This window comes from Mytilus galloprovincialis, chromosome 8 (genome assembly GCF_965363235.1).
Source record: "Mytilus galloprovincialis chromosome 8, xbMytGall1.hap1.1, whole genome shotgun sequence".
NCBI classification, from domain to species: Eukaryota; Metazoa; Mollusca; class Bivalvia; order Mytilida; family Mytilidae; genus Mytilus; species Mytilus galloprovincialis.
Window position 1 is genome coordinate 88,908,930 of NC_134845.1, and position 25,575 is coordinate 88,934,504.

The following is a 25,575-nucleotide window of genomic DNA, read 5'->3' on the forward strand; positions in this document are numbered from 1 at the left end:
AAACGAGAAACACTTATATATTACATAAACAAACAACAACTACTGTACATCAGATTCCTGACTTAGGACAGGTGCAAACATTTGCAGCGGGATTAAACGTTTTAATGGATCCAAACCTTCTCCCTTTTTCTGAAACAATAGCATAACATCACAACAAAGAAAAACATACTATAAAATATCAATTGGCAGACTTAACTCAATCAAAAAACGTATGATTAAACAATGAACGAATAAATTTGATCTGCGATATCTGAATACAAATGCACAGTTAATTAAATATTAGAGACAAACATTCATGACCAAAAAGCTAACAAACAAATTCAAAAACAGGACATGACTGAGAAATATTTAACCAATCAATGTTCACTTTAGAAAAAAACCGTTTTTTTTATAATCTTGAAGTTTATACAAATGTTGTAAGAATAAGTGAAGATATTACAAATAATCAAAGCTGGTGTACAGACAAGATCCGTATAAATAAAAAATGACAAAAAAAGCATTATAAACAGTATCAACAGGTCGAATTAACAAGAAAATACGATTTGAGAGTACTCGCAGTTACTGACAGCTAGTTAAAAGCCAAAACCAATTAATAATAAAAAATCATGCATCAGAGACTAAAATCGACTAAAACACATCACAGGGATTTAGTATTTTAACGTCATTAATAGTCAAAGAAGACATGACTTGTGCAATGCCAAAAATAAATGTATCGACAGGTAGTAGTATAGTGAAGAGCGACTTCTATAGAAATAAAAGTTAACGTGTCTGTGTCTCTATACATCTCGCCTCAAAAGATGATGAAATTTAGTTATGTTTTAATTTGCTAATGACAATATCAATATTAGTGCCAATGTGAACTATATTCAGAGATCTTATTACAATATCGGTACGATAACCCTTACTTATAAGTTTGTTTAAAGGTTCGATGAGTTTACAAGGATCACATAGTGATTTCCTCGCTTTAAGTACAATATTACCATAAAATTTAGGATGTGAAATACCATTTTTAATAAGCTTTCTACAGGTATAGCCAAATTTACTAATCAAATCTTTGTATCTATGAAAGAATTTAGTAAAAGTTTTAAGTAATTTATGGTATCGAAATCCCTGACACAACAATTTACCAGTGATGCATTGATTACGTTCGTTAAAATCTATGACATCAGAACACACACGGGCAAACCGAACGAGTTGCGATATATAAACACCGTATGATGGAGCCAAAGGCACATCGCCGTCTAAAAAAGGAAAATTAACAATAGGAAATGAAAAATCGTCTCTTTTGTCGTAAATTTTAGTGTGAAGTTTCCCGTTTGAAATTGAAATGTCTAAATCTAGAAAAGGACAACTGCTGCTGTTTATGTTAGATTTAGTTAAAGTAAGTTCGTTTGGGTAAATTTCTGAAGTATATTTAGAGAACTCTGGATTATTCAACGAAAAAATATCATCCAGATAACGGTAGGTATTTTTGAATGTATCAACCAAATGTAACAATGATGGGTCTTTACTGATTTTGGTCATAAACTGAGATTCATAGCAATATAGAAATAAATCTGCTATTAAAGGGGCACAGTTGGTTCCCATAGGAATACCTACTACCTGACGATACACTTTATCGCCGAAACGTACATAAATGTTATCAAGCAGAAAGTTTAAAGCTTCAATCATATCCTCACATTTCCAGTAAGTGTATCTAGCATACTTTCCCTTTTCGTTACAGAAAAAGGCCTTAAACGAGTTACAGCAAATAAAATTACAATGAGATTTTTCGAAAGACCATTTTATCAAATACAAAAACTTTTTCTTTATAAGATTGTGTGGAAGTGTAGTGTACAGAGTAGAAAAATCATAACTGTCAACAGAATTGTAAGGACCATTGAAAGCATGTATTTTATCTAAAACCTCTAAAGAATTTTTAACACTCCAAAAATAATTAATACCATTATTTTCATAAGCTTTATTACAAAAGTTAATAACCAGTTCTTTGATAGTAGTAAGGGAGGTGGTTAGAAGCACTGATAGATTAGTAGTAGAACACTTACTGGAAGCGGAGATGAAACGGAATTTAAATGGTTTTTTGTGTAATTTCGGTAACCAGTACATGGTAGGGACTTTCAAATGTTCGGAAGATGCTTTAAGCTGGGCAGTGGCAGTGGTATGCTTGTTAACGATTTGACTCTCTGTGGTGCGCACTGACCTGAATGTAGAGGAATTGATAATTTCGTTTTGAAGAACTTTCGTGTAGTATATGCGTCACACCACCACTACATTATTTGCTGCCTTGTCTGCCGGTACGAACACAAACCGCTCTGCGAGTACCTTGAGTTTGTTTTTTATTCTAGAAATGGGTATATCATGGTTCCTATTATTAATTTCAGAATTGTTTTCTAAATGAGATATTCGAATATCAACCGTATTCATAATTTTATTCAAATAACTGTCTAAAGATTTTTTATCGGATTTTTCACGTTTGCACCAATTTTTACAATAGGCGGACAGAGCGTCTTTAATGACCTGACGACACTGTTTCCAATCTATTGTAGATGGAGGACGGTATTTCGGTCCTTTCTTTAGAAAAGTTATGACTTCACGGTCATCGACGATGTTTTCTAAATGAGATAATATAATATTTGTATTTTGGGCGGCAACTTTCCTGATATGGAACTTGCGCACTCAGCTTAGTACATCTGTTGTTTCTCTATTTTATACCAAATATAGTTGTAAAACGTTTTCATAATCATTGAAGGATTGAATGATTGATGGATGATGAAAATCAGGCTTGAGACATCTGTCGATAGTTTATATGTTTTATACATGAAAAAGGGTGTCAGATGAAAAGCGTACAAACACATAATTCGTTTTTTGGAAACACTTCCAATGGTATTTTAAGACACAGAGTAAATGAAAACGAACAACTAAGGACATGGTTTTTTTTTTATGTAATATTGATTTTTAGATTCTCGGAGATTATTTTTTGTTTTATTGAGATGCCTCTATGAAGGCTAGACAGATCTTGTGAAAAACCTCCGTAATCTTAAAACATTTCCAAAAGTATTTTTAAATACAGAGAAAATATAAACTAGACCACTTTCGAGTTCATCCGTCACCGGAAAAAACTCGTCAATTAGGCGCGCCTTAGTGACGTCATTTACCAGATAGTGGGGATCGCCTGTATCCCTGCACTATTAACGTTCATCAAGCGTCTTAGTGATCGTCATTGTGCAGGATAAACTAGAAATAATTTTTGTTTTGTAATTACTTAATCACAATTTCCTAATGTCAGCAATGCTTGATTTTCAATTATGAGAATTTAGTTTACCGAATAAATCGTGCAATATAGTATTATAATTTGCCAACCACTCGCTCAACATCGAAGCGGAAATGACGATGCCACTAAACGCACGAATGATGTTCACTAAAACCAGAGTTTTTGACGGAAATGCATCGAACTCGAAAGTTGTCTAATAGATGCATGTTTTTAAAGTAATATTTATATATTTATGTATCTAGATGCTAGAAGTAAAAACTCAACACTTGAGATTCCGTTACGGAAGCTATCAAGATCATGAAAAAAAACTTCATCAAGACATGGATCAAAAGATGGCAGAAATTAAGGGGCTGTCTTCCCAATTTTCTTGTTTCAAGAATAATTGGAATAATGAGGCAGCCCCTTATTATAAAACTCCTTTGTCCACGAAGTTAAGTCATGTTGAAGAGGCAAAAATCCACGCTGAACTAAACAGACTTAAAATGTTTATTTATAGTAAGAATTTATTATTTTGAATAAAACCATTAGTGAGTGTTACTTAAATGATTTACAGATAAACAATCTGAATGTGATGAATGATTGAAGAAACCAAGCAAGAATTGATTGATTGGTTGATTGATTGATTGATTGATTGATTGATTGATTGATTGATCTATGGGTTACAATTTAAGTTTGATTCATCCTGAAATCTTCTGTAAACAACCTGTTTTGCATTTAAAGTGTTCCTATGATGTGCAGTACTGTCCCAGACTGGGGACCATCTGTTTGATGCCTTCAATACATATTGAACCCTGTCCTATTATGTATTTTAGTGCGTATTCTTGGTCGCTCTCTACCAAATTGTGTTTTCGTTGTTTTATTTTTGTTGTGTACATAAATCATGCAGCTTTTTTTTTTTGTCATTTTCGTTTTATCATTTTGTCCTTTCGGAACTGCTTTTCATTATCTGATTTGTTCCTTGTTGAGGGCTTGGCAAGTTGACTTGTATTTGCTGACATCCACGTCATTTTGTTTGTAGTAGATAGTTGTTTTTATACGTTATGAAATTTTCCTATTTTTTTCCCCATACAAATGAGTATAATTTTCAAAACAAATTTTATTTACCAGAAAGTGAGCTAAACTCAGTCAAGTCTGTGATGGAGTATAATAGATATTTGTTAAATCAAGCTGAAGATGATGTATACAGATGGCTCATTGTTGAAGGTAATTATACTCGACTCAACAGACGCTAAATAAGGAATCGTTATGGAAAAATATTTGAAAATTTGTATTTGACGCAACGTTAAATATTGCTATTACCACGAAAAATAGCGATAAGTAAATACTTGATAAGGAAATTTTCTTATAAATGCTGAAATGAATATTTCAAATTATATATGACAATAAAGATTGCTTCTTAAATTTTCACATCATGATAGAGAAAGAATAAAAATATAATATTTATAGGCTTCGGGAGACACAGATTATCAGAAAAAACGTTCATTTGGCGTTGTCCCATGTAACAAACTCGAAACATTAAACTCGAACAATCTGCAAAATGTTCACGCAACTCTTTGAAATTTTGCATGAATGTTCAATGACGTGATATAGTTCAGTACTGGTTTACATGGCCGTCTCAATATAAAATTAGCATAGATATTTTGAAAAGAATATGTATAAATGACTGTCCCAGGGGAAATTTAGTTTGGAATCTTGAAACATTTCAGTTAAAAATATAAAATTTTGACTATAATTTATTAAATTGTAAGCACGATCGTTTTGTACTAAGTATAAGTTCCAAAAGTTCAAATTAATGAATGAACTGAGCTACATATTCAATCCAAAACAATAGGTTTGCAATGTCTTGCGGTAATGTCCGAGTTAAACTGTTTTGCCTTCACAAAACTTTTACTGCCAAAAAACAGAGATTTGATTTCATGAAGATTATGTTTCGGCTTTGATTACTATACCAATAAAAAGTACTTTAAAAGTTGAAATTGTTACACCAAATTGTATTAAGATTACAGGGTTACCTATAAAATTTGAGGATTAATGAAAATGTCTTGCAAGGTTGTCCATTAACATTATTTGACGTCGCCACAAGCGTAATATCAGACGGCATGAACTGCGTTCGAGGGTTCCTTCTTCCTTTTAATGTAAATGACATACTTTCAGCAAAAAGAAATGATGCATATATTACATAAATACACATCTATAAGACGATCAAAAAGTTAAGAAAACTACAGTGGCATAACTATAAGCCATTTAATTGTCTCTTGTTCCACTGCTTGAATAAAATCATATTCGGGTTGTTTATATAATGCAGCAATATCCCCCCGAAAACACATTATTACTAGAAGTAAAATTAAATATCCTATGTAAATTATAAAATCATATTGGATTGGAATCTCTCGGCATTTCTACTTGCGTGTTATACTTTGCATTTACCCAACAAGGAAAGCAGGAAAAACTTGATAGTGCACGTTTCTAATTTAACGTTGCGTCATATGCAAACATATATATTTTCCAATATAAGGGCGATGTATCATGTACATACGCATTCTTAGTTAGTATGCTTTACATTGGCAAATCCAATGGTTGGGGCTACGGGGGAAGCGTTCCCCTCCCCTTTTTCGATTGAAAATAAAATAAAATATGTAAACATTTCATGGTTGTCTCGGGGTTGGAACCCCTCCCCTTTTTCAAAACGGCCAGTTTCATTATTAGTAAAAAGTCATTTCAAATTTAAATTCTTTATTAACTAGAAACAATTATGCTCATAAAATACAATATATACATATGGCATATAATATACATATAAACAATACATATATAAATATCAATAGGTGATGTCAGAAGCTTTGTCAGAAGTTACAAAACATCTTATATAACATTTTAAACTATCTCTTGATTTAAAAGATTAATGTATATATGAAAGTTTTAAATCATATCTTTCTTATTTCAGGTCTGAAAGACGAAGTTAGTTTTCTTATGAGCATAAGAAGTTGTAGTCATGTTACCCGTGGATGTAGTGTGGAAAGAGAAAATGAAGAAACCATATTTTTTTCACCGTTTTTTATTTCTATTTTTTTTTCTTGTTTGAATAAATTATGACCTTTTGTTGTAAAATGATTTATCAATTTTAGCCAATATGAGGACAGCAAAGTGATATATAAATATTTCAAATATGATTTACATTCGTGCAAAAATTTGTAAATTTTCTAAAAGAGTATAGTGAAAACGATTTTATGCATAATTTAAAGAATTTTCAAATAGAATCTGTATGCATGTGTATTCAGTAGTCCTTTGATCATCTGTCTTTTGTAGTGGCATCCATCTTGAATTTCATACTGCATTAAAAATCTTGTATTTTATTTTAGGGTCAATTTTGATTTTGGGAGTTGCAACTTTAACTTTATATAAAATAAGAAGATCTGATATGTTTGCCAATGAGACAACTATTAAGCCACGATCAAATTATATGTTAGCAAGCATAAATCGCCGTATGACGTTCAACAATAAGCAAGTAGGCCCAGAAATTACAAATTGGAAACAAACAAAAAAAAATTACCAGATTTTTTAACACAATAAATCGAGAAACAAATATGATGGACAGCGACAAACAACAATAATAAATCCAGCTTCTAACCTGCATCTATATACAGAAAATGGCGGGGTTGAACATGCATATATGAATGCGGACGTCCGATCCTGCCTTTTTACATATGACAATGATATACTAGTAACAGCAGAACTATACAAATCAGTTGAAAAGGGCTTTACTCATCAGATCGATATAAACAAATACAATAACTACCAAAAGCACTGAAGACACATAGTACTGATCTGAGAGTGTTTACAGTTACTAAAAGTACATGTCAAGCCGATAACAACTACTATTATATATATATATATAGTAAAATTATGTATCCAAGACAGAATACCCAACAGTACACAGGCAATTCATGATTACATTATTTCACGATTCGGAAACCTAATCACAATGCGGTACGTACGAGACCGACCCATCGATAACTCCAGCGGGGCTCTAGCGAGTCTCTACCGCGGGTTGGTACGTCACAATAATTAATTATTGTGTGTATATTTGTCATTCTTCATTTGGTCTTGAGGTTGTTTTTTTTTTGTACGACATCGGTGGTTATACATCTGGAAACATGTCATTTGGTAACTACAAAGATCATTAAAGAAGACGGCTACTCTGAACAATGCCCCCAAAAATATAATTTTAATGGCTACTAGTCAAATATTAAAATGTGACATTTACACAATACACTATTACTCATAACGTAAGTATTCTTCTCAATAACAGTTTACAATGTCTTCTCGTTTATCGTTCAATATGAAAATATACAAGCCTCGTTTAATAATGTAACCATGATAGTTTTCGCATTAGCATTTGCAATCATACCACATCTTTCTATTGCTATGCCAACGGTAAACATAAAAACAACTATAAAAAACTCATCTGTAATAAATGTATGAAATCGTTCCTTCTTTCACTCTTGATCTGAGTTATCTCCCCTTATTTTGCAAAATTGAAAAAAATCTAATCAAACAAAAACAAGGAGTTTTTTTGAGAAATTACATTTATTAATTTATAATAAAACACACAATTTTCTATATTTATATAAAAAGTTGTTTTTTTATATAAATTACATACAACTCTCAAAATTTGCACATTTCATCAAATATCTAGACCAAAGTTATCGGCTTCTTCAAAATCCAAGATGGAAGAAGACACCCGAGCCACCTGAATTGTTTGTACGTAACAACGTGTAAGGGATCCTTCAGGTTTTGTATTGAATTGCATTGGTTTTGCCTTTAAAATTCAATACCGTGTTGTCGGGTTTTTTTAAAACAAACTATTCACTAGGTCACCAACCTTTCACAAGTTTATACAATAACAAGAATGTGTCCTCAGTACACGAATGCCCCACTCGCAATATCATTTTCTATGTTCAGTGAACCGTGAAATTCGGGTAAAATCTCTAATTTGGCATTAAAATTAGAAAGACCATCCATATCATAGGGAACATGTGTACCAAGTTTGGAGTCAATTGGACTTCAACTTCATCAAAAACTACCTTGACCAAAAACTTTACCCTGAAGCGGGACAGACGGGCGGACGAACGGACGGACGAACGGACGCACAGACCAAAAATCATAATACCCCTCTACTATCGTAGGTGGGGCATAAAAATAGTCAGACTTTATAATGGTGCTTTTACAAAAATGACAACAAAATGTCTGTTGGGTAGATACTTGAAATAAGGGTCGAATGGGGGGAAAGACATCGCTAGTGTTAGGGATTTCTATTTGTTGTTGGTTTGTTTGTTTGTTTGGGTTTTTTTGGGGTTTTTTTTTTGGGAGGGGTCCTCTCTGTCTTAATGATGTATACCTTATATCCTTTTTCTAATATAACGAACAATATGTAAAATAAACCTTTGAAAAAGCAACAATTATAATCCAACAGAGAAAGATTGGAAGAAAAGTTTGAATTATTTCATATTAAGTTATCGTGGGAACAAAAGAACATTAATATAATAAAACACTATTGCTGGAAATTATACTAACAGCAGGTCTAGAAGGAAAAGTGTTTTCCAATATGAAGATAAAAAGAGCTCAAATTAAATAATATGGGTTTCTTAATTTGCACAATTTTAAAATCAGAATAAAATTGCCCTCACTGATGAAGCATGGGGACGTTTGATAATGATTAGTGTCCAGTGGCAAATATAACATACATTACCGGATGAAACCATGTTAATGTGATGTAGATATGAACCCTGATGTGTACTAGACCGACACACTAGTTCATAATTAACTGTCCACGGAAAAAAAACATGGAAAACAATATGCACAAGAGTATAAAGCGACTACCATTGCTAAAGGGGTGGGGGATATTTTGTTAGACACATTTTAACATTTGCTGTTTATGACAAGATCTACAATTAACAAACATTCACAAGTACGTTTTATTTAGTTAGTACAAAACTTCATATTCTTCTACAGACTTGTCTCCACAAACAAACAAAACCTTGCCGGACTTATCAAAGCAAAGATCGCGTGGTTCTTTGATTTTGTCAAACTTATCTAACAGAGTTTTCCTTTGCTTTCCATCTTCTGATATCACATGCAATTTACCAGATTGATCACATGCTACTATACATCCTTGATTATTAACGGCAACGGAAACTATAAAATTCATATGCTCGTCCTTGTAGCAAAATATTTCGGAGCCATCAGTTCTTGTTGCTACTACTTCGCCCTTGGCAGACGTATACAGCAAACGTTTGTTTTTTCCATCAGTCGCAAGTCCTTTGGAGGTACTATAGCTCTTTGTTTTTATGTCAAAACACTTCTGTAAACCGCTGACTTGGTTATCAATCTTCATCTTTTTCAGTTCTTCATTTACAATAATATACACGAACCCATCAAAGATACATAGTCCACCATTGTACTGACCGCCGATTTTAATTTCTTTGAATGATTTGAATTCAAGTTCATGTAACCTGCACATATGTATGTGCACATCATAACATGAAGCAAAAATAGAAAGGGTTTCGGTATCGTAAGCCAGTCTTTTTATCCCTTTTTGTGAAGTAATTTTCGCTATGCATGTGCCAGTATCACAATTAACAGCACTTAACTTCCCAAACTCAGCACCGCCACCCAATAAGATAATTTTGTCCATCATACAAATAGCACAAACATTAAACTCAAAAGACATTGTTTTTTTGTGTCTCAATTTTAGTTTAATTTTTGTTAAACAGCTACCCAATTGATTCATGAATTCATTCAAATAAATTGGCATATTTAAAGCAAACTCGATTATCCCGAAACCGTCTGCTTTTTCTACTTGATGCAATTTATTATTGATAGCAAATCCTGCTCCATCAACTGATTTTACATTTAAAGTTGATCTTGTTTCCTCAATTCTAGATTTTAACTCATTTTCAGACCTTTTGAGGTGTATTAGGATGAGGTTCAATGTGCCATACTCTCGAACAGACTTTGTAGTCTTCATCAATGAAATGACGTAGCCTAGCAGATTACCGCCTGCTTTTAATTTATCGTCGAAAACAATTCTTTGTTCATCGCGTGCTATATTTAGCTCCTTCAAAAATGATGACAGTAGAATATCGACTCGGTCTTTTATTGACGTGGCGGATGTTTTAGCGGCTAACTCGATATCTTTGAAAGAACCGCTAAGCTGTTCATACTTGCTTTTCTTTTCTTCAATCAATTCTTCAGCTTTAGCTTTTAATTTTTTCAATATAGATTCAAAAAATTCGATTCCATCCGTATTAAGATTTGTCATTTCTTCAAAAGCTTGGACATTATCACATTTTCTGTGCTGCGCTGTTACACAGAGCAAACAACAAAGTTCTTGATGGTCAAAACAGAAAGCTACCAAGATTTTTGAGGTATGAACTGAACATTTATCAGAAATCAAACTAAATTCAGGCTCGCCTCCGCTGTCACACACTCTGATTTCTTCGATTTTCACAACCTTATGATTTACAGAAATCTTCATACGGTTGTGAATTCGTAAGCAGTCGTCACAAAACGCTTCACTGCAATCCCGACACCAATGTGTTGCTTTATTTTGAATGCTTTCTGTTTTGCATAGATGACACTCTTGTTTCGAAGATTCTGAATGGTCCATTCGTGCTGATATTGTAACATTTTGGGGTAATGCCGATGTCCACTGTGATATCTCATCCTCTGGGTTGGTAGGCGTGACATCAGATCTACAAACTGGGCAAGGGTAACTCGAAAGTTTGTGTCCCGTCCGACGTTCTGTCGATAAAATAAACTCACCGATACATACTTCACAAAAGCTGTGAGAACATGGTAAACTTTTAGGAGATTTAAGTTTCTCTAAACATATCGGGCAAGTGAAAATGTCAAATTCTTGTTCACCTGTTGCAGCCGTTGCCATATCTAACACAGGTAAACAACTTCCTTGTTTTGAATAAACTAAACTCCCCGTATTAATCAACTTAAATGTATCACGGTAGGTATATTGATAAGCTCGGAAAATGTTTTTATCGAGGTAATTAATCGGATCGTGTCTTTCAGAGTGGGACCAGGTTTTTTTTCGCGTAAATATATTGCAAAATATAAACAAACATACTTAACACAAGACATAGGCACCATTTCGTATTTCTTATTGTGCTATAAACTAGATAATGCACAGCTGATGTGTACGTGCTCTATTAAGGGGGCATTAGCGACGAGAAATTAAGAAAATATTTATATGATTTTTGTTTCAATAATAAATGAAAATCAAGTAGTGAAATGATAATTAGCTTTTAGGCCAAATTAAGTATAATAGATACGTTTCCTATTTCCCTTAGATACGTTTCCTATTTCCCTACCTACCTGATAACTAAAGCTTAGAAATAGCTTACCTTAAAGGTTTTTTTTGTCATTTTTTAATAAGCACTGTTTAAGTCAGAATGTTTCTCCGGCCCATAGACTCAATGTAAAAAATGATTGTAAAATAAAAACTATTCCCTATCAACCTAACCTCATTTTTTCAAAGATGTAGAAGGAAACACAATTTTATTTTACGTGGCCTTAGTTTAAGTTTTAGGTACAGGTTTGGTTCAATTTTGTCAAAATAATCTTTAAAAAATACATCGCTGGTGAATTATGCACTTTAATAAATATAAATTGGTAGAGTTTGAAAATATCCCGTTTTGCTATTTTATATTTTTTTACGTTCAAAGATTTCCGAGTGGGGTATTTCGGCAATCTTCCACTGCAAAATGTAGAAAAAAAAATAAACAGCACAAACATAAACACAAATAGAAAAGTGGAATATTAAGATAAAAGTACAGTCATGTTTTAATCATGTTGAATACATTGACATTGACATTTGTTATCTTACTGAAACCCCGCCCTCCCCCTGGCCATAAAAAAAAACCCCACCCCGTCCCCCTTCTTGTTCCAAATAAATTTTAAGATATTACGATGAACAAGGCAGTCAGTTTGTTAGATGGCGTTACATTCGTCTGTCTTTGTGACGTGTGACGTTACTTTTGACAACGTCTGAGATTTTCGGGAGATTATATATTGACTGAGGACGACTAGAGACGTAAAATATACAATCGAGAAAGTTAGAGATGCATTATTCCCTTATCTTTCTATGTTTTCTGCTCCAAGCGACAACCGTTCGTAAAGAGTCATTGCTTAGGTATGTAGAAACATTTTCTTTTTATACTTTTATCGAATTCTTGGTGTATAGATCTTTAAAAGGAATATTGCATTTTTTCGAAACTACCTACTTCAATATTGCAGCGATTATAATTGAAAAATATAACAACAACAAAAAAAACAATCATACTGTAGTTCTTGAAATTTTTATTTCATGTATTTATATAAAGTAAGTAAATTATATTATCATTATTATCATTATTGATCTTATATTTATTATCATTATTATTATTTTTATTATGTAATTTCATGTAAAAGTTCAACAATTCAAAGGATAAAGACCTACGACCTTTCCCATAAGAGGTTAACACTTTACCACGAGACCATGCACCAACTATGCTCAATATCTTAAAGAGAAATATGTTTTGCATTCTGACTTACATCTCCATTCAAATACAAGTAGAATACATCTACCATTGAAAGTTATTCATCTTATTACGGATCACAAATAATATCTCAACCGTTGGGTTTCTATTTTTTTTTTAAACATATGATTTATCTTGTCAATGATTTTTTGTATGAACCAGAAGTTTTTTGACACTATGAGGTGTGTAGAAGATTTGGATTCAGACCCCCTGAAGTTAAATCATTTAATGGTTGTTCCCTTATAAAACGGACGGTTTTAAAATTATTTTTTTTTATTAATTTCGTTTTCTTTATTTTCAGATCGAAATTTCTGGAAATCGATGGATTGCTAAGTACTGGTAATGATGTCATTAGACATATTGAGGTAAGTATATGATTGATTGATTGTTTATTGCTTGCTTAATATCTGGTGGTAATTACGAAGAAATGTATTAACTTCAGATACCTAATAATATGGAAGAAAACGAATAAAACAACTTAAAGCAATTGTCAAAACAAAAGCAAAGAAACGATAGTTAATTGCTGTTCTTCATCTCAAAGTCACACGGAGGCCTTCAACACTAAGCAAAAGTGACACATCATTTCAAGACGAGTTTTGTTGAGGACAGACATTTCATACGCATTTATAATTTCAAATCAATTCATGCGTACATATACATCATATAGATTGAAAGATAACGATATAAAAACACAAAATTAAATTAATAAGATTAAAGAAACTAATTCGAAAGCACATGTTAACAGTCCTCCCTATTGACCTTCAGTCTTGCTTTAAACTTCATGTTTATGCTGCTCTTATTATTTTATAGGATACTATTGATCCTGTAGATGTCGCTTTGGTTTTTATATGTTTTATGATAGCTTATCTTGTCCGCAAACGCCGTCAACTGAATAGAAGGCTAATAAAAGGTTAGTTATATAAACATTCAGCATTTAAATGATTTAAGAAATAATATTTTAGTATACTTATTCATGTACACTGTCCATGAAGTAAGTCGGATAATTTTTCTATTTAAAGTAACGGGAAACCACGGCTTTTTTTAATCACCATTCTGTTGAATTTTTGATAGTTTTGCGAAGCACCATCACCACTGTTTCCGATTTTTTGATTATTAACGATACTTGTAATTTGACGGAGTTTGGGATAAAACGGTACTTGACGAAGTTTGGAATTAAACAATACTTGATTGAGTTAAGGATTAAACGGTACTTTGTTATATAGATTAGACCGTTGGTTTTCCCGTTAGAATAGTTTTACACTAGTATTTTTGGGTCCCTTTATAGCTCTCTGTTCAGTGTGAGCCAAACCTCCGTGTTGAAGACCATACATTGACCTATAATGGTTTACTTTTATAAATTGGAACTTGGATGGATAGTTGTCTTCTTGGCACTCATACCACATCTTTCTATATCTATTTGACGGAGTTTGGGATTAAACGGTATTTGACGGAGTTTGGGATAAAATGGTACTTTAGGATTGAAAGGTTTTTGACGAAGTTTGGGATTTTAAACGTTATTTGACGGAGTTTGGGATTTAACAGTACTTGACGGAGTTTGGGACTAAACAGTATTTGACGGAGTTTGGGATTAAATGGTATTTGGCGAGTTTGGGATTGAACTGTATGTGACGGGATTTGGGATTAAACGGTGTTTGATTGAGTTTGGGATTAAACGGTACCTGACATGTTAAGGAGGGTTAAACACTAGAGCAAGTGAATCATCGCTACTCATCTTTGTCTCAAAGGCATTGTAAATTGTAAGGTATAATTTTGATGTTACCCAACATCAAACCACATCTCGTAATTGTTTATTTTTTAAAAGCGCAAACAACAAAACTGACACTAACTTTCCTGTTGAGATAACTATTGTATTCGTCGATTAGGAAACAATTATGCAAAACAATGGTTCAAAATAATAAAACATAGCGAAAATTAGACCGAAATACAAAGAAAATGGTCTAAAACATTTAAGAAAAGAGAATTGAACGCCCTCTTCCAGACACTGGTTCATTTAACTTCACAGGGGGGATTATGGTGTTGTGTCTGTCGTGAGTCAGAAATGTTTTAGCGCGAAATTATTTTTTTCAGTTTTTCAACGCTATCAATCTACTTTTTTTTAATATTAAGCACTGTATAAGGTATGGGGGTCATCTGATTGGCCAGATTAATAGTATATTTTCCCATCAAATTGGGGATAAAAATATTTCTATTATTAGAGACCCCCCCCTTTTTTTTTGTTAAAGTTGAAGGGTTGTTCACTTAAAGAAAATACACTACATGAATTAAATTGTACAGATCTTAAATGTTTAAAACTCGTTGGTCTCTGAGAAACGTATTTTATGTGTTCATCTTAATTTTTTTTGTAGAACTGGCATTTATGAAAATTACATTTATTCAAAACGATAAAGTTATATCTGGATTACAACCATATCTTGAAGGTAATACTACATTTTAACATATAGTCTTTTGTAAAAGACCGGTTGAGACAGATTTTTTTCTATTAAAAACCGATAAGATACATCAAGCTTAAAAACACCGTTTAAATTCCGTTACACCGCTTCCTGATTTAAGATCAGCGTCTTAATTGCCTGTTTGAAATAAATTTCTGATACTTGACTGAAAGGTGATAGAAATACAGCTTAATGCATCTATAATTTCTCTATTTTATACCAGAATATAGTCTTTAAATTTTATGTCATAACTTGATTAAATGATTGATAGGTGATGAAAAAAAGGCTTAGACAACTGTCGATACTTTATGTATTTTATTCCAGAAAATAGGTACATGTAAGGTATAGAGCGTACAAACACACAATACGTTATCTGAATACACTTGCAATTGTATTTTTAAGCACAGAGTAAATACAAACGAACAACTGGGGACATGTTTTAAAGTAATATGTATTTTAAAAGAGGGACGAAAGATACCAGAGGGACAGTCAAACTCATAAATCGAAAATAAACTGACAACGCCATGGCTAAAAATGAAAAAGACAAACAGACAAACATTAGTACACATGACACAACATAGAAAACTAAAGAATAAGCAACACGAACCCCACCAAAAACTAGAGGTGATCTCGGGTTCTCCGGAAGGGTAAGCAGATCCTGCTCCACATGTGACAGCCGTCGTTTTGCTCATGTTATTAAGATTCTCGGTGATTATTATTTTTTTATTGAGATGCCACTATGAAGGTTTGCTAGATCTGGTGAAAAACCTCCGTAATCTTAAAACACTTTCAAAAGTATTTTTAAATACAGAGGGGAAAAAACGAACAACTGGCATGTTTTTGAAGTAATATTTAATATATATTTATATATCTAGATGCTAGAAGTAAAAACTCAACCCTTGAGATGCCGTTACGGAGGCTAGCAAGATCCTGCAGCAAACTTGATCAAGACGTGGATCAAAAGATGGCAGAAATTGAGGGGCTGTCTGTCCAATTTTCCCGTTTTAAGAAAAATTGGAATAATCAGGCAGCCCCTTATTATGAGACTCCACTGATCACAATGCTTGCTCATGTCGAAGAGGCAAACGTTCACGCTGAACTAAGCAGACTTAAAAAATTTATTGGTAAGAATTTATAATTTTGAATAAAACAATGATTGAGTATTATTTAATTGATTCAAAAATTGACAATTTGAATGTGATTGATAGTTGACGAAACCAAGCAAGAATTGATTGATTGATTGATTGATTGTTTCTTTGTTTGCATGTTAAATTGATTGATCGATTGGTTGATTGATTGATTGATTGATTGATTGATCGATGAATTGATTGATTGGTTGATTCATTGTTTCTTTGTTTGCATGTTGAATTGATTGATAGATTGATTGGTTGATTGATTGATTGATTGATTGATCGATCGATCTAATGGTCACCTTTAAAGGGGAAAAAAGTTGTGGTATGATTGCCAATGAGACAACTCTCCACAAGAGACCAAATGACACAGAAATTAACAACTAGAAGTCACCATACGGACTTCGACAATGAGCAATGTTCATACCGCAAAGTCAGCTATAAAGACCCCGAATGACAATGTAAAACAATTCAAACGAGAAAAACTAACGGCCTAATTTGTGTACAAAAAATGTATTAAAAACAAATATGTAACATATCAACAAACGACAACCACTGAATTACAGGCTCAAGCCATGACTTGGTACAGGATCCCAACCCTCCCATAACCTGGGATGGTGGTTTAAAGGTACAAAATAAGAACGAACAATACAATTCAGTCGAAAAAGGTTTAACTCATCAGATAAACCCTGCTTCATCGTGGAGTGGATGTCGTTGAATACTTTTTATCATATTTGGTTTTCTTTTGATTTATTTTTCTGTACATAAATCACTTTGCTTTTTTGGGGTTTATCTTCTATTGGGGGGGGGGGGAGAGAGGGGGAATGTTTTTGTCATGTCTTGGTGGCTATACATTATAAGATTAGCTCCTTGTTGTCGTGCAAGGTGAACTGTATTTGCTTACATCCACGTCTTTTGGTCTATAGTAGATAGTTAACTCATTAGCTATCATTTCACATAAATATATCCATATTTTATTTACAGCTATACCGTGAATGTTAGTAGATTATTGTGCGTTATGAAATTTGCATGATTTTCCATACAATTAAAATGAATATAATTTTCAGAACTTGTAAAATTTTATTTAACAGAGAGTGAGTTGAAGTCATTGAAATCAGTAAATGAATATAATAGGTACTTATTAGACCAAGCGGAAGATGATGTAGACAGATTACTCATTGTTGAAGGTAATATTACTTGGTTCAATGGAAGCTCAATAAAAAAATCTTATTATTGAGATTTTTGCGCCAACTCTGAATGTCAGACCCAGGACGTATGAAAGGGCGTATTTCAACAAAAGGGAATACAATTTTGGGAGGATCGAATGGGAAAGTGCTTGAACAAGTTTATATTTGAAATGATATATTTTCCAATTGAAAGGGTGTACGTTCGCCTTCCCATCTCTTATTGCAGTGTTTTTGTATTGCTGCACATTGGTTGATCTAGGGAGGTGGATCCGAGGGTAGATTTTGCTTAAATTTTTTTTAATAATTATGTTTACATTTTATGGTGAGCCAGGGTTGAAACCTCTCCCCTTTTACAAAATGACTGAATCTGCTGGTTTCATTACCGATTATGATAAAAAAAAATCATTTCTAATTTAAATTCTTTATTAACTAGAAACTATAGTTCATCAAATACAATATATACATTATGGCATATAATTTACAATATATAAAACAATACATATACAAATAACAAAAGGTGACATCAGAAGTTATATAATTATAAAGTGAAACATCTTAAATTTACAAGAAAACGGTCTTTATTTATAAGAGAAATACATATTATATGAATGCTTTAGTGCAAACTTTTCTCATTTCAGGTCTGTAAGAAGAAGGTACTATTTATAAAAGCGTAGGAAGGTGAAGCCATGTGATCTCAGGCTGTAGTATGGAGAGAGAAGAAGATAAAATTATTTTTCAAAGTTTTTTATTTCATTTTTTTTTTGGTGGAAATTTTGTTTAATTTTGTTTAATGTTTTTTTTTGTTTTGTTTAATAAAATATGATTTTTGTTCTCACATGACTTTTCAATATTTTGCCAATATGACCAGATGATTGACAGTACTGTAGTTAGTCTAGCCAACTGATTTTTATAATTGTTTCAATTCATCTTGGAACATTTGTGCTTAGTTTTGATAAATTTTCTAAGATGTTTCAGTTATGACAGTTATCAAGGTTTTTGCATCAAATGAGTTTTTATGGGAAAGTTTTATGCAGTTACTTTCTGTAGTCCTTTGTATATCTGTCTTGTATAGTGGCAGCTAGCCATCTTGAATTTCAGACCACAAAAAAAAACAAAAACATACTTTTCACAATGTGATCCTTCATACATTATAAATAGCATGAATCAATATAATTTGATTTATGGAAGTTTTTCCTAGACATGTCTCTTTGTTGAAATCTTTAAATTTAATAAATTTAATATAAGTTAGAATACCCATGCTTGTTGGTTGATTGGATGGTTTGGAAACAATGTTGTCCCTTTTGAAGTAAATCTCTTTGGATAGTCATAGATTGATCAGTGTTTAACACCATTTTCATTTTCTGCTATTTCCTGGCGGTAAGTTTTAATTGGTAGAGGAAGCCAGAGTGCCTGAATAGAACCATCAACTTTCAATAGGAAAACCGATAATTCTAGTCAGTCAATTAAGATTGTAGTCCAGTGCACCCATAATAAAAGTTGTTCGATCTACATAGAACAGTTTACCCCTTTTGGTTGGTCTTAGAAAAGTTTTTCCAATCTGAATCATAGGTTTTAGAGAAGACGTTTTTAATGATTCCTTTTGGACAACAAATATTAGAAAACAGATGGTGAAAGAAGCTCCATTTGGTCTTTGGTGTTTGCAGTTGAGATGTATATCAGGAGTCAATCTAACTAAAATATATATAGAACTCTGATATTGTTTTGCCATGTTGACTTACTTGAAGATCTTTTTGCTTTTTCAAATTTCTACTTAAGTTTTTAACCAAAATTTCAATTGACAATTACCACCGTGCTGAGTATATTTACTATTTATAGAGTACAACAAAGGAAGGCTAAGTGATGGCAAAATCTGACATTGCCCTATGATCAAGATATTGGCTTTATTTCGGACAACCTAACCTAAAAAAATAAATGGGGAATGTGTCCCATGGACACAGATGATGCCCCCACTTGCACATCATATAAAGTTATAAAGGGACAAAACTGGATAACATTAATCCAATTCCTTGTAAGCACCGAAGGGTCTGTGTTTTGTTGTTATAAGCATTTTGTATAAGTTTCATAACATTTGGTTGAAGCAAACTAAAGAAAGAGAACAGACACAAAAAAATCAGCACTTTTATAATTTGTGAAGGGCATAACTCTAGAACAGTTAAAATGAAACCACAAAAATTCAAACTTGGTCTGTATTTTGTGGTAATAAACATTGTGTATATTTAAGTTTCATAACATTTGGTTGAAGCACACTAAAGTTAGAGACGCAAGTATAGACATACATAGACGGACAAGGGTAAAACTTAAGGTCCCCTTCACTACGGCAGGGGCAAAATAATAATTGACCTGAAGCTCTGAGGAAACAATTTAACCAATGATAAGTTCTAGTAAAAATAATTTAGGTCAGTAAAAGTGACAAACAGCTGATATGGATGAACTCTGGAGGATGATATCAGAACAGCGGGTGACGGGGTGTGTCAATAATTAAAGTAAACAAACGCATTAATCATTTTTATATCCTTTTATTGCCTCCTTTGAAGGATAAGATTGTAAAAAATATATCAACATTCAGACATACTAACTTTTCATTCACAGCATATATATTCAATCTTTCATTCATCACAACAATAAAATAACTGACACTTTCGAACTCATCATTTAAAACAACAATTTACCTTTAATACCTTGTTTTTATCTTTTAACTGATGAAAACTTACGTTTTATCTTTATAATGAATAAATCTTAAAATCCATAAAGAAATTATCCACAAGAATTTTCATGTTATATAAAAAAAAATGTTTATAGATTATTTTAATCAATCATAATTTTAGTGTTGAAAATGGTGAATCGAGTCAATTATCTACTATTTGTTTAAATTCATTTTTCCAGTGAAAAAGCGTTAAAAAATAGCACCAGAAAATAAATAGAACTCAAAACCAGATTTATACTGGTTCGTAAATATAAATATAAATTTCCTCTGTCAATAAATAGGAGATTTTCCAAACAAATATCTTTGTAATTTTTCAACCATCCAAATACAATTGCCGATTTTAAGAATTCAGTTTAAAACAAAAACAATAAGTATCTAAAAATAATTCATATTCATCCTACATTCATACAATGGAAAAAAAATACATGAAAAAATAAACTCTGAATTTGTGAAAAATAATGGAATTATTGTGACAATTGCTAATGTCTGATTAAAATGAGTTTTCAACTGCAAGTATATGTATAAAAATAAAGTAAAAAATCAACTCATCAAATAACTACGTCCATACTTACATTATTGCACTTTGTGATAATAAACACTTTTAAATGTAAGTCTACTAATTCACACAAAACAATGCTAATTCTGCCTCAACGCAAATTTTATTTTTAATAATCAAATGTTATTTTATGACATAAATTATCAACAATAGCATTTTTTTTTCTTTGTTAGAAATGCTTTGTTAACTTTACCTTTTCTTGAATTTATCAATTTATGAATAGTTTACTAGGAATTTCTTCCCAAATACCCTTTATAAATAATGCACTCTGCAATGCAAATTTTTTCAAATGAATGATTTTATTATTTATAATGAATGATGTCATATTGAACTTGAAAAATGAAGAATTTTTTCTATAAATGAAAGTTTTAAAATTTTCAACTGTTTTCAAACAAACTCAATTTAACATGCATAACAATTATAGCAAAACTGTTTTCAACAAATAAGCCTGATCACAAGAATTTTAATAACCATACCAACATTTATTTGACATGTACTGTAAGTGTTGCAACAATGCATAATGTCCAAAAATAACCCAACATAGTTAAGTATCAGGTAAGAATGCCCCATTCATACACTTATTTTTAGGCCCCAAAAAGTTGTTTTTTTCACAAATAGAAGCAATATAAATTCTGTATCTAGAAACAACAATTCAAAATCAAGACAAATACTTTGTACATTTTTGGGTGAATTTTTCCTCGAAGTAAATTTGCTCCAGGAATATTTCTGAAATATTATCTGCTTGAACAATAATAATTTACAAATCAAAACTTTATACAAATAAATTAATTCATAGCACTTTATATTTCGGAATGATAATGAGAAAATGATAATGAGAAATGAATGTAAATGTGTATATCCTTTTTTCCTGTGTTCCTTACACCATTTTTCAAATCACTTCTGTCATTCTTGTGACCCTTGCCATTATGTGCAACTTCATATGCCATTTTTATGCATTTACTTTTCATTATAAAGGACAATTTTATCACATATCAGGAAAACAACTTCAAAACCACAAAATATACTGGATTTTTAACATGTATAGAAAATGATCATGCAAATGGTGCAATGAAAAGTATGTATTTGAATTGACAAAAAAATCAAATAGCCAATAACATCCCACCTTCATAATATACCTTTCTTTCATATTTTTACAATTTTTTTTTTGTCACAATAAACCTCTCAAATAACCATTTACATGAATAACCAGTAATTTTATAAATTTGTAATAACAAGTTTGTGACACAAATTTAACAAATAATCATTGTTTACAAAATCAAAAGAAACTGATCATAAAAAGAAACGTGTTAACAGTCGATGCTTTCAAAACAAAAATTTCCAATTAACAAAATGAAAAATATCATGTACTATAATACAATATTTTGAGCTGAGACAGTAGAACATCATACTATGACTATTACACTGAAATTTGACCAATATCAAGGCCAGCTGTCATCACTTTAATAGTTTATACTGAAAGGTATGGCTCAGACCACTATACACCTTCAATTCTTTGCTCTAGAGCTAAACGGAACCAGTTTAAAACTGTATCCCTGGTGTCCAAACTGTCTTCCACAGATAACAACCTGATCCATTCAAAGAACCAGCTAGAAAGTCATGTGATCTTCCATGACCTTTAATTGCATTGTAGTTCCTGTTTCCAAGGTCACAAACAAATTTTACTTCCTGCACAATTCATAGAATGCACTAAGAAATCATATAAATTGCCTAGCAATGAAATTTCATCAATCAAATCTTTGAAAGCATTTCAAATCCTTCTCTCTCCAGCAACTCTTTTTCAACATTTTCACAATATCTATAAAAGAGTACACACAAAATCACAGATAAGGAATGACTAGTTTTGTTTTTACAACTCGGGTCATGACGGAGCCATCTCCTCTTTGGTGGTAGTGTCACCTTCCGGTTCAGGTGGTGTATCAGGATTAATATCTTTGGGCGTATGGTCGTGTTGTGAGACCGAGATCACGTTAGCTGCGGGGAATGAGACAACAGTGTCGGCAGGAATCATTCCAAGTTCCTTCTGTATTTGTAACATCATGGGATTGGCGCCAGGATCTTCTTTGGGAGTAGAATTCTGAAAAGAGCAAGAATTGTTAAATAACTTTTATAACATCTTATTTAAAAATTTAAGCCAAGCTGTTATATTTATAACTGCTTTAATTCTTAGCCTACACAACAGCTCATGTTAATTTTGTCTTTCTCTTCTGTATCTCATGGGTGAGCCACTTTCTTTTGTACAAGGTTCAATTTCTATGATGGAAAAGAAATTGCCAAACTTAAGGATCAATGAGGATAGGCACAGGCAACTTTCAAGAAGATTTGAACTCACTGTGCCCACAAAATCTGTATTTATACCTTTTGAAACAAGTGATGTTCTTAAATATATTTGTGATAACCTAAATATTAATATTGTATTAATATTTCTGAGGTACACGAAAATAACTTTGCTTAGAATCGTCAGAGTGCCAACAATATTCAACACAAGAAAGTAAACTGAATTTTTATGAACTTTTGGAAATTTCTTTTCAATGTCGAGACATTTCTCTATCCAAAAATCTACATGTTGTTTTTTTATTTATGTTTTTTTTTTTGTTTTATGTGCTACATGTACCGGCATTGTGTTTTTTATACTGTATCAGCTAGTGCCCAAAAAAAAATGCGAATGAAACTGCCTGTAGAAGCCTTATATATTTCAACTACATAAAATAAATCAAGTATTTTTATTGTATTACTTACTTCTTGAGCATCTTCATAACACACAGGGTGGTAGGTCTGAAATAAGTAAAAAAATATAAATTTAAAATCATTTTTCAAAAACTGTGCAAATAATAAAATAGTGCTGTTCCTTATCTAAAATAAAACAATTAATAGACATTTTTTGCTGACTGTTGTTCAAGTCTACAACATTTTCCTACATGATCTGTTAAAGATTTTTTTTCTAAAATAAAATTACTTCATACAACAGATAATCTTGTTTTGCCTAATACATGTAACTAAATGTATTTTCATATGATACTGATAGACATTCAAATAAACAATGTCATCAAAAAATCTAAATTTAACTTTTTCTCATGATAACAAGTTTTCTCTAAATAACTCTCCAATATCCTCATAAATATTTCTATAAATATATCTTAGTTTCTTTTAACTATTCTATTTGAATTACCTTGCCAGCAGACCGTAATGCATTCTTTAAATGCCATTCTTCAGATTCCTCATCAAAGAACTGTTCAAAAACATCCCCACACACAACACACACCTAAAATATAAAATATGTTTTTATAAAAAATAAATTAAAGAGAAATGAACTTTAATTTATTAATCCAATCAAAACACTTCAAGAAATAATACTGATATATATATGTTTTCAATTTTGGAGCTTATAGACAACATAAAAACTTTATTTTTTGTAATACAATTTACTCTTGTAAAAGATAACCCTTCATTTTTTTAAACAAAAAAAAGAGTTCACTGTAAGAATAATATAAACTTACTCAAAACTCATACCAGTTTAAAATTGGGGTTGACTTATTTGTTACATTTTCTCACTTATGCTTTTTTTTTTACCATAATATGAGGTCCATGTATTCATATTTTTTTTAAAACAAAAAATGAAAATCTCAAAATGCTTCAGCTTATTTTTATAGCTCTGTACTTCCATGAAGAAAAATGGTAAAACAGTCAGCTCTAAACTAAACCAGAGAAAGACAGCTTTTGACACCCATCCCCAAATGGGAAAAAGTGAGAAGTTACCATGGGTGCAGTCAAAACCTGCATGTTGAAAAAGAAAACTAAATGCCAAAAAAGAACACAAATTACATGAAAGATTGAGCAAAAAGAACCTAATTGAAAACCAGATGTGAACTCAGGTGATTAGGTGATTGACTTACATCAGCAGAATCCTCCCCTGTAGCTGCAGGACAATGTAGAATGTCTTCTCCTTGAGGTAGTACTGACTCTTTATCTGGTGTCTCTTGGGCCTGTGCTGCCAGTTGTTCAAACAAGCTTGAATGTGCTGAAAAATAAAACAAATTACATATGTCAAATTGAGAATTCAAAGATTTGCCTTTTTTTTTTTTATTAAAATGGTCTTTTTTTTTTTATCTTAATTCTTTTTTTAAATTCATAGCTTTGGCTTCTTGATATCAATCGTTTTTTAAGTCAATTTTTTAATTACAGGCGTTATAATATTATCTATTTTGACCAATCATTACTTTCAGTTTGTTCATACTCCTCTTGCAATTTACCAAATTAGACCAGGTGCTGTGAAGAGCTGCTTCGTTCATATGGATTTGTGCCCATTTAAGTAAAGCCACTCTTTGTTTATGACTGTAGCTATCAGATTAAATCTATTTTAACACAAATGTAACTGTAAGTTAATGTAAGAATGATTATGTTTAACATAATTTTTTGTTGATACTATAAAGTATGTTTATGCTTAGTAAGAGGTCCCAAATTTGTTTTACGGTGGTACCCAACACTTTCACCAAAATTAATTTGGCTTGTTTGATTTTCATAAAATTTTGTCAAATAATTTACTTTGACCCTTTAACAAAAAAATAAAAAACCAACCGTTCTGTTAGAAAAATTACACTGGTTATAAAGCAGTTTGATAAACACCAACTTTGATCATTGAGAAGCTTAA

The 25,575-nt window shown here is 31.8% G+C and overlaps 3 protein-coding genes across 4 annotated transcripts in view; 1 reads left to right on the top strand and 2 right to left on the bottom strand.

Annotated features, from left to right (window-relative positions):
• Positions 1 to 9,228: 9,228 nt before the first annotated feature.
• LOC143043652 (uncharacterized) lies at positions 9,229 to 11,221 on the bottom strand. Its single transcript, XM_076215856.1, has one exon. The coding sequence runs from the start codon at positions 11,214 to 11,216 to the stop codon at positions 9,255 to 9,257; it is 1,962 nt and encodes a 653-aa protein (XP_076071971.1). The 5' UTR covers positions 11,217 to 11,221; the 3' UTR covers positions 9,229 to 9,254.
• A 1,116-nt stretch (positions 11,222 to 12,337) lies between these two features.
• On the top strand, positions 12,338 to 18,364 carry LOC143043653 (uncharacterized). The gene is made up of 7 exons (XM_076215858.1): positions 12,338 to 12,476; positions 13,163 to 13,226; positions 13,672 to 13,771; positions 15,228 to 15,299; positions 16,187 to 16,435; positions 17,533 to 17,628; positions 18,267 to 18,364. The coding sequence occupies exons 1-7, from the start codon at positions 12,406 to 12,408 to the stop codon at positions 18,272 to 18,274; spliced, it is 660 nt and encodes a 219-aa protein (XP_076071973.1). The 5' UTR covers positions 12,338 to 12,405; the 3' UTR covers positions 18,275 to 18,364.
• A 1,785-nt stretch (positions 18,365 to 20,149) lies between these two features.
• The window catches only part of LOC143042788 (uncharacterized), a 42,924-nt gene continuing 37,498 nt past the window's right edge, over positions 20,150 to 25,575 (bottom strand). For both annotated transcript variants that reach the window (XM_076215245.1, XM_076215244.1), the window contains exons 12-15: positions 24,821 to 24,945; positions 24,097 to 24,189; positions 23,667 to 23,702; positions 20,150 to 23,004 (exon numbers count right to left, since the gene is read on the bottom strand). In XM_076215245.1, the coding sequence (XP_076071360.1) occupies positions 22,789 to 23,004; positions 23,667 to 23,702; positions 24,097 to 24,189; positions 24,821 to 24,945 (470 nt within the window). In that variant the 3' untranslated portion in view covers positions 20,150 to 22,788. The remainder of the gene's footprint in view (positions 23,005 to 23,666; positions 23,703 to 24,096; positions 24,190 to 24,820; positions 24,946 to 25,575) is intronic.

Excerpts from the sequence above, each read along its gene's own strand:
- LOC143043652 (XM_076215856.1), bottom strand. The coding sequence starts at position 11,216 with ATGGCAACGGCTGCAACAGGTGAACAAGAATTTGACATTTTCACTTGC.
- LOC143043653 (XM_076215858.1), top strand. The coding sequence starts at position 12,406 with ATGCATTATTCCCTTATCTTTCTATGTTTTCTGCTCCAAGCGACAACC. Across the intron at positions 12,477-13,162 it reads CGTAAAGAGTCATTGCTTAG|ATCGAAATTTCTGGAAATCG; the intron begins GTATGTAGAAAC and ends CTTTATTTTCAG. Across the intron at positions 15,300-16,186 it reads ATTACAACCATATCTTGAAG|ATGCTAGAAGTAAAAACTCA; the intron begins GTAATACTACAT and ends TTATATATCTAG.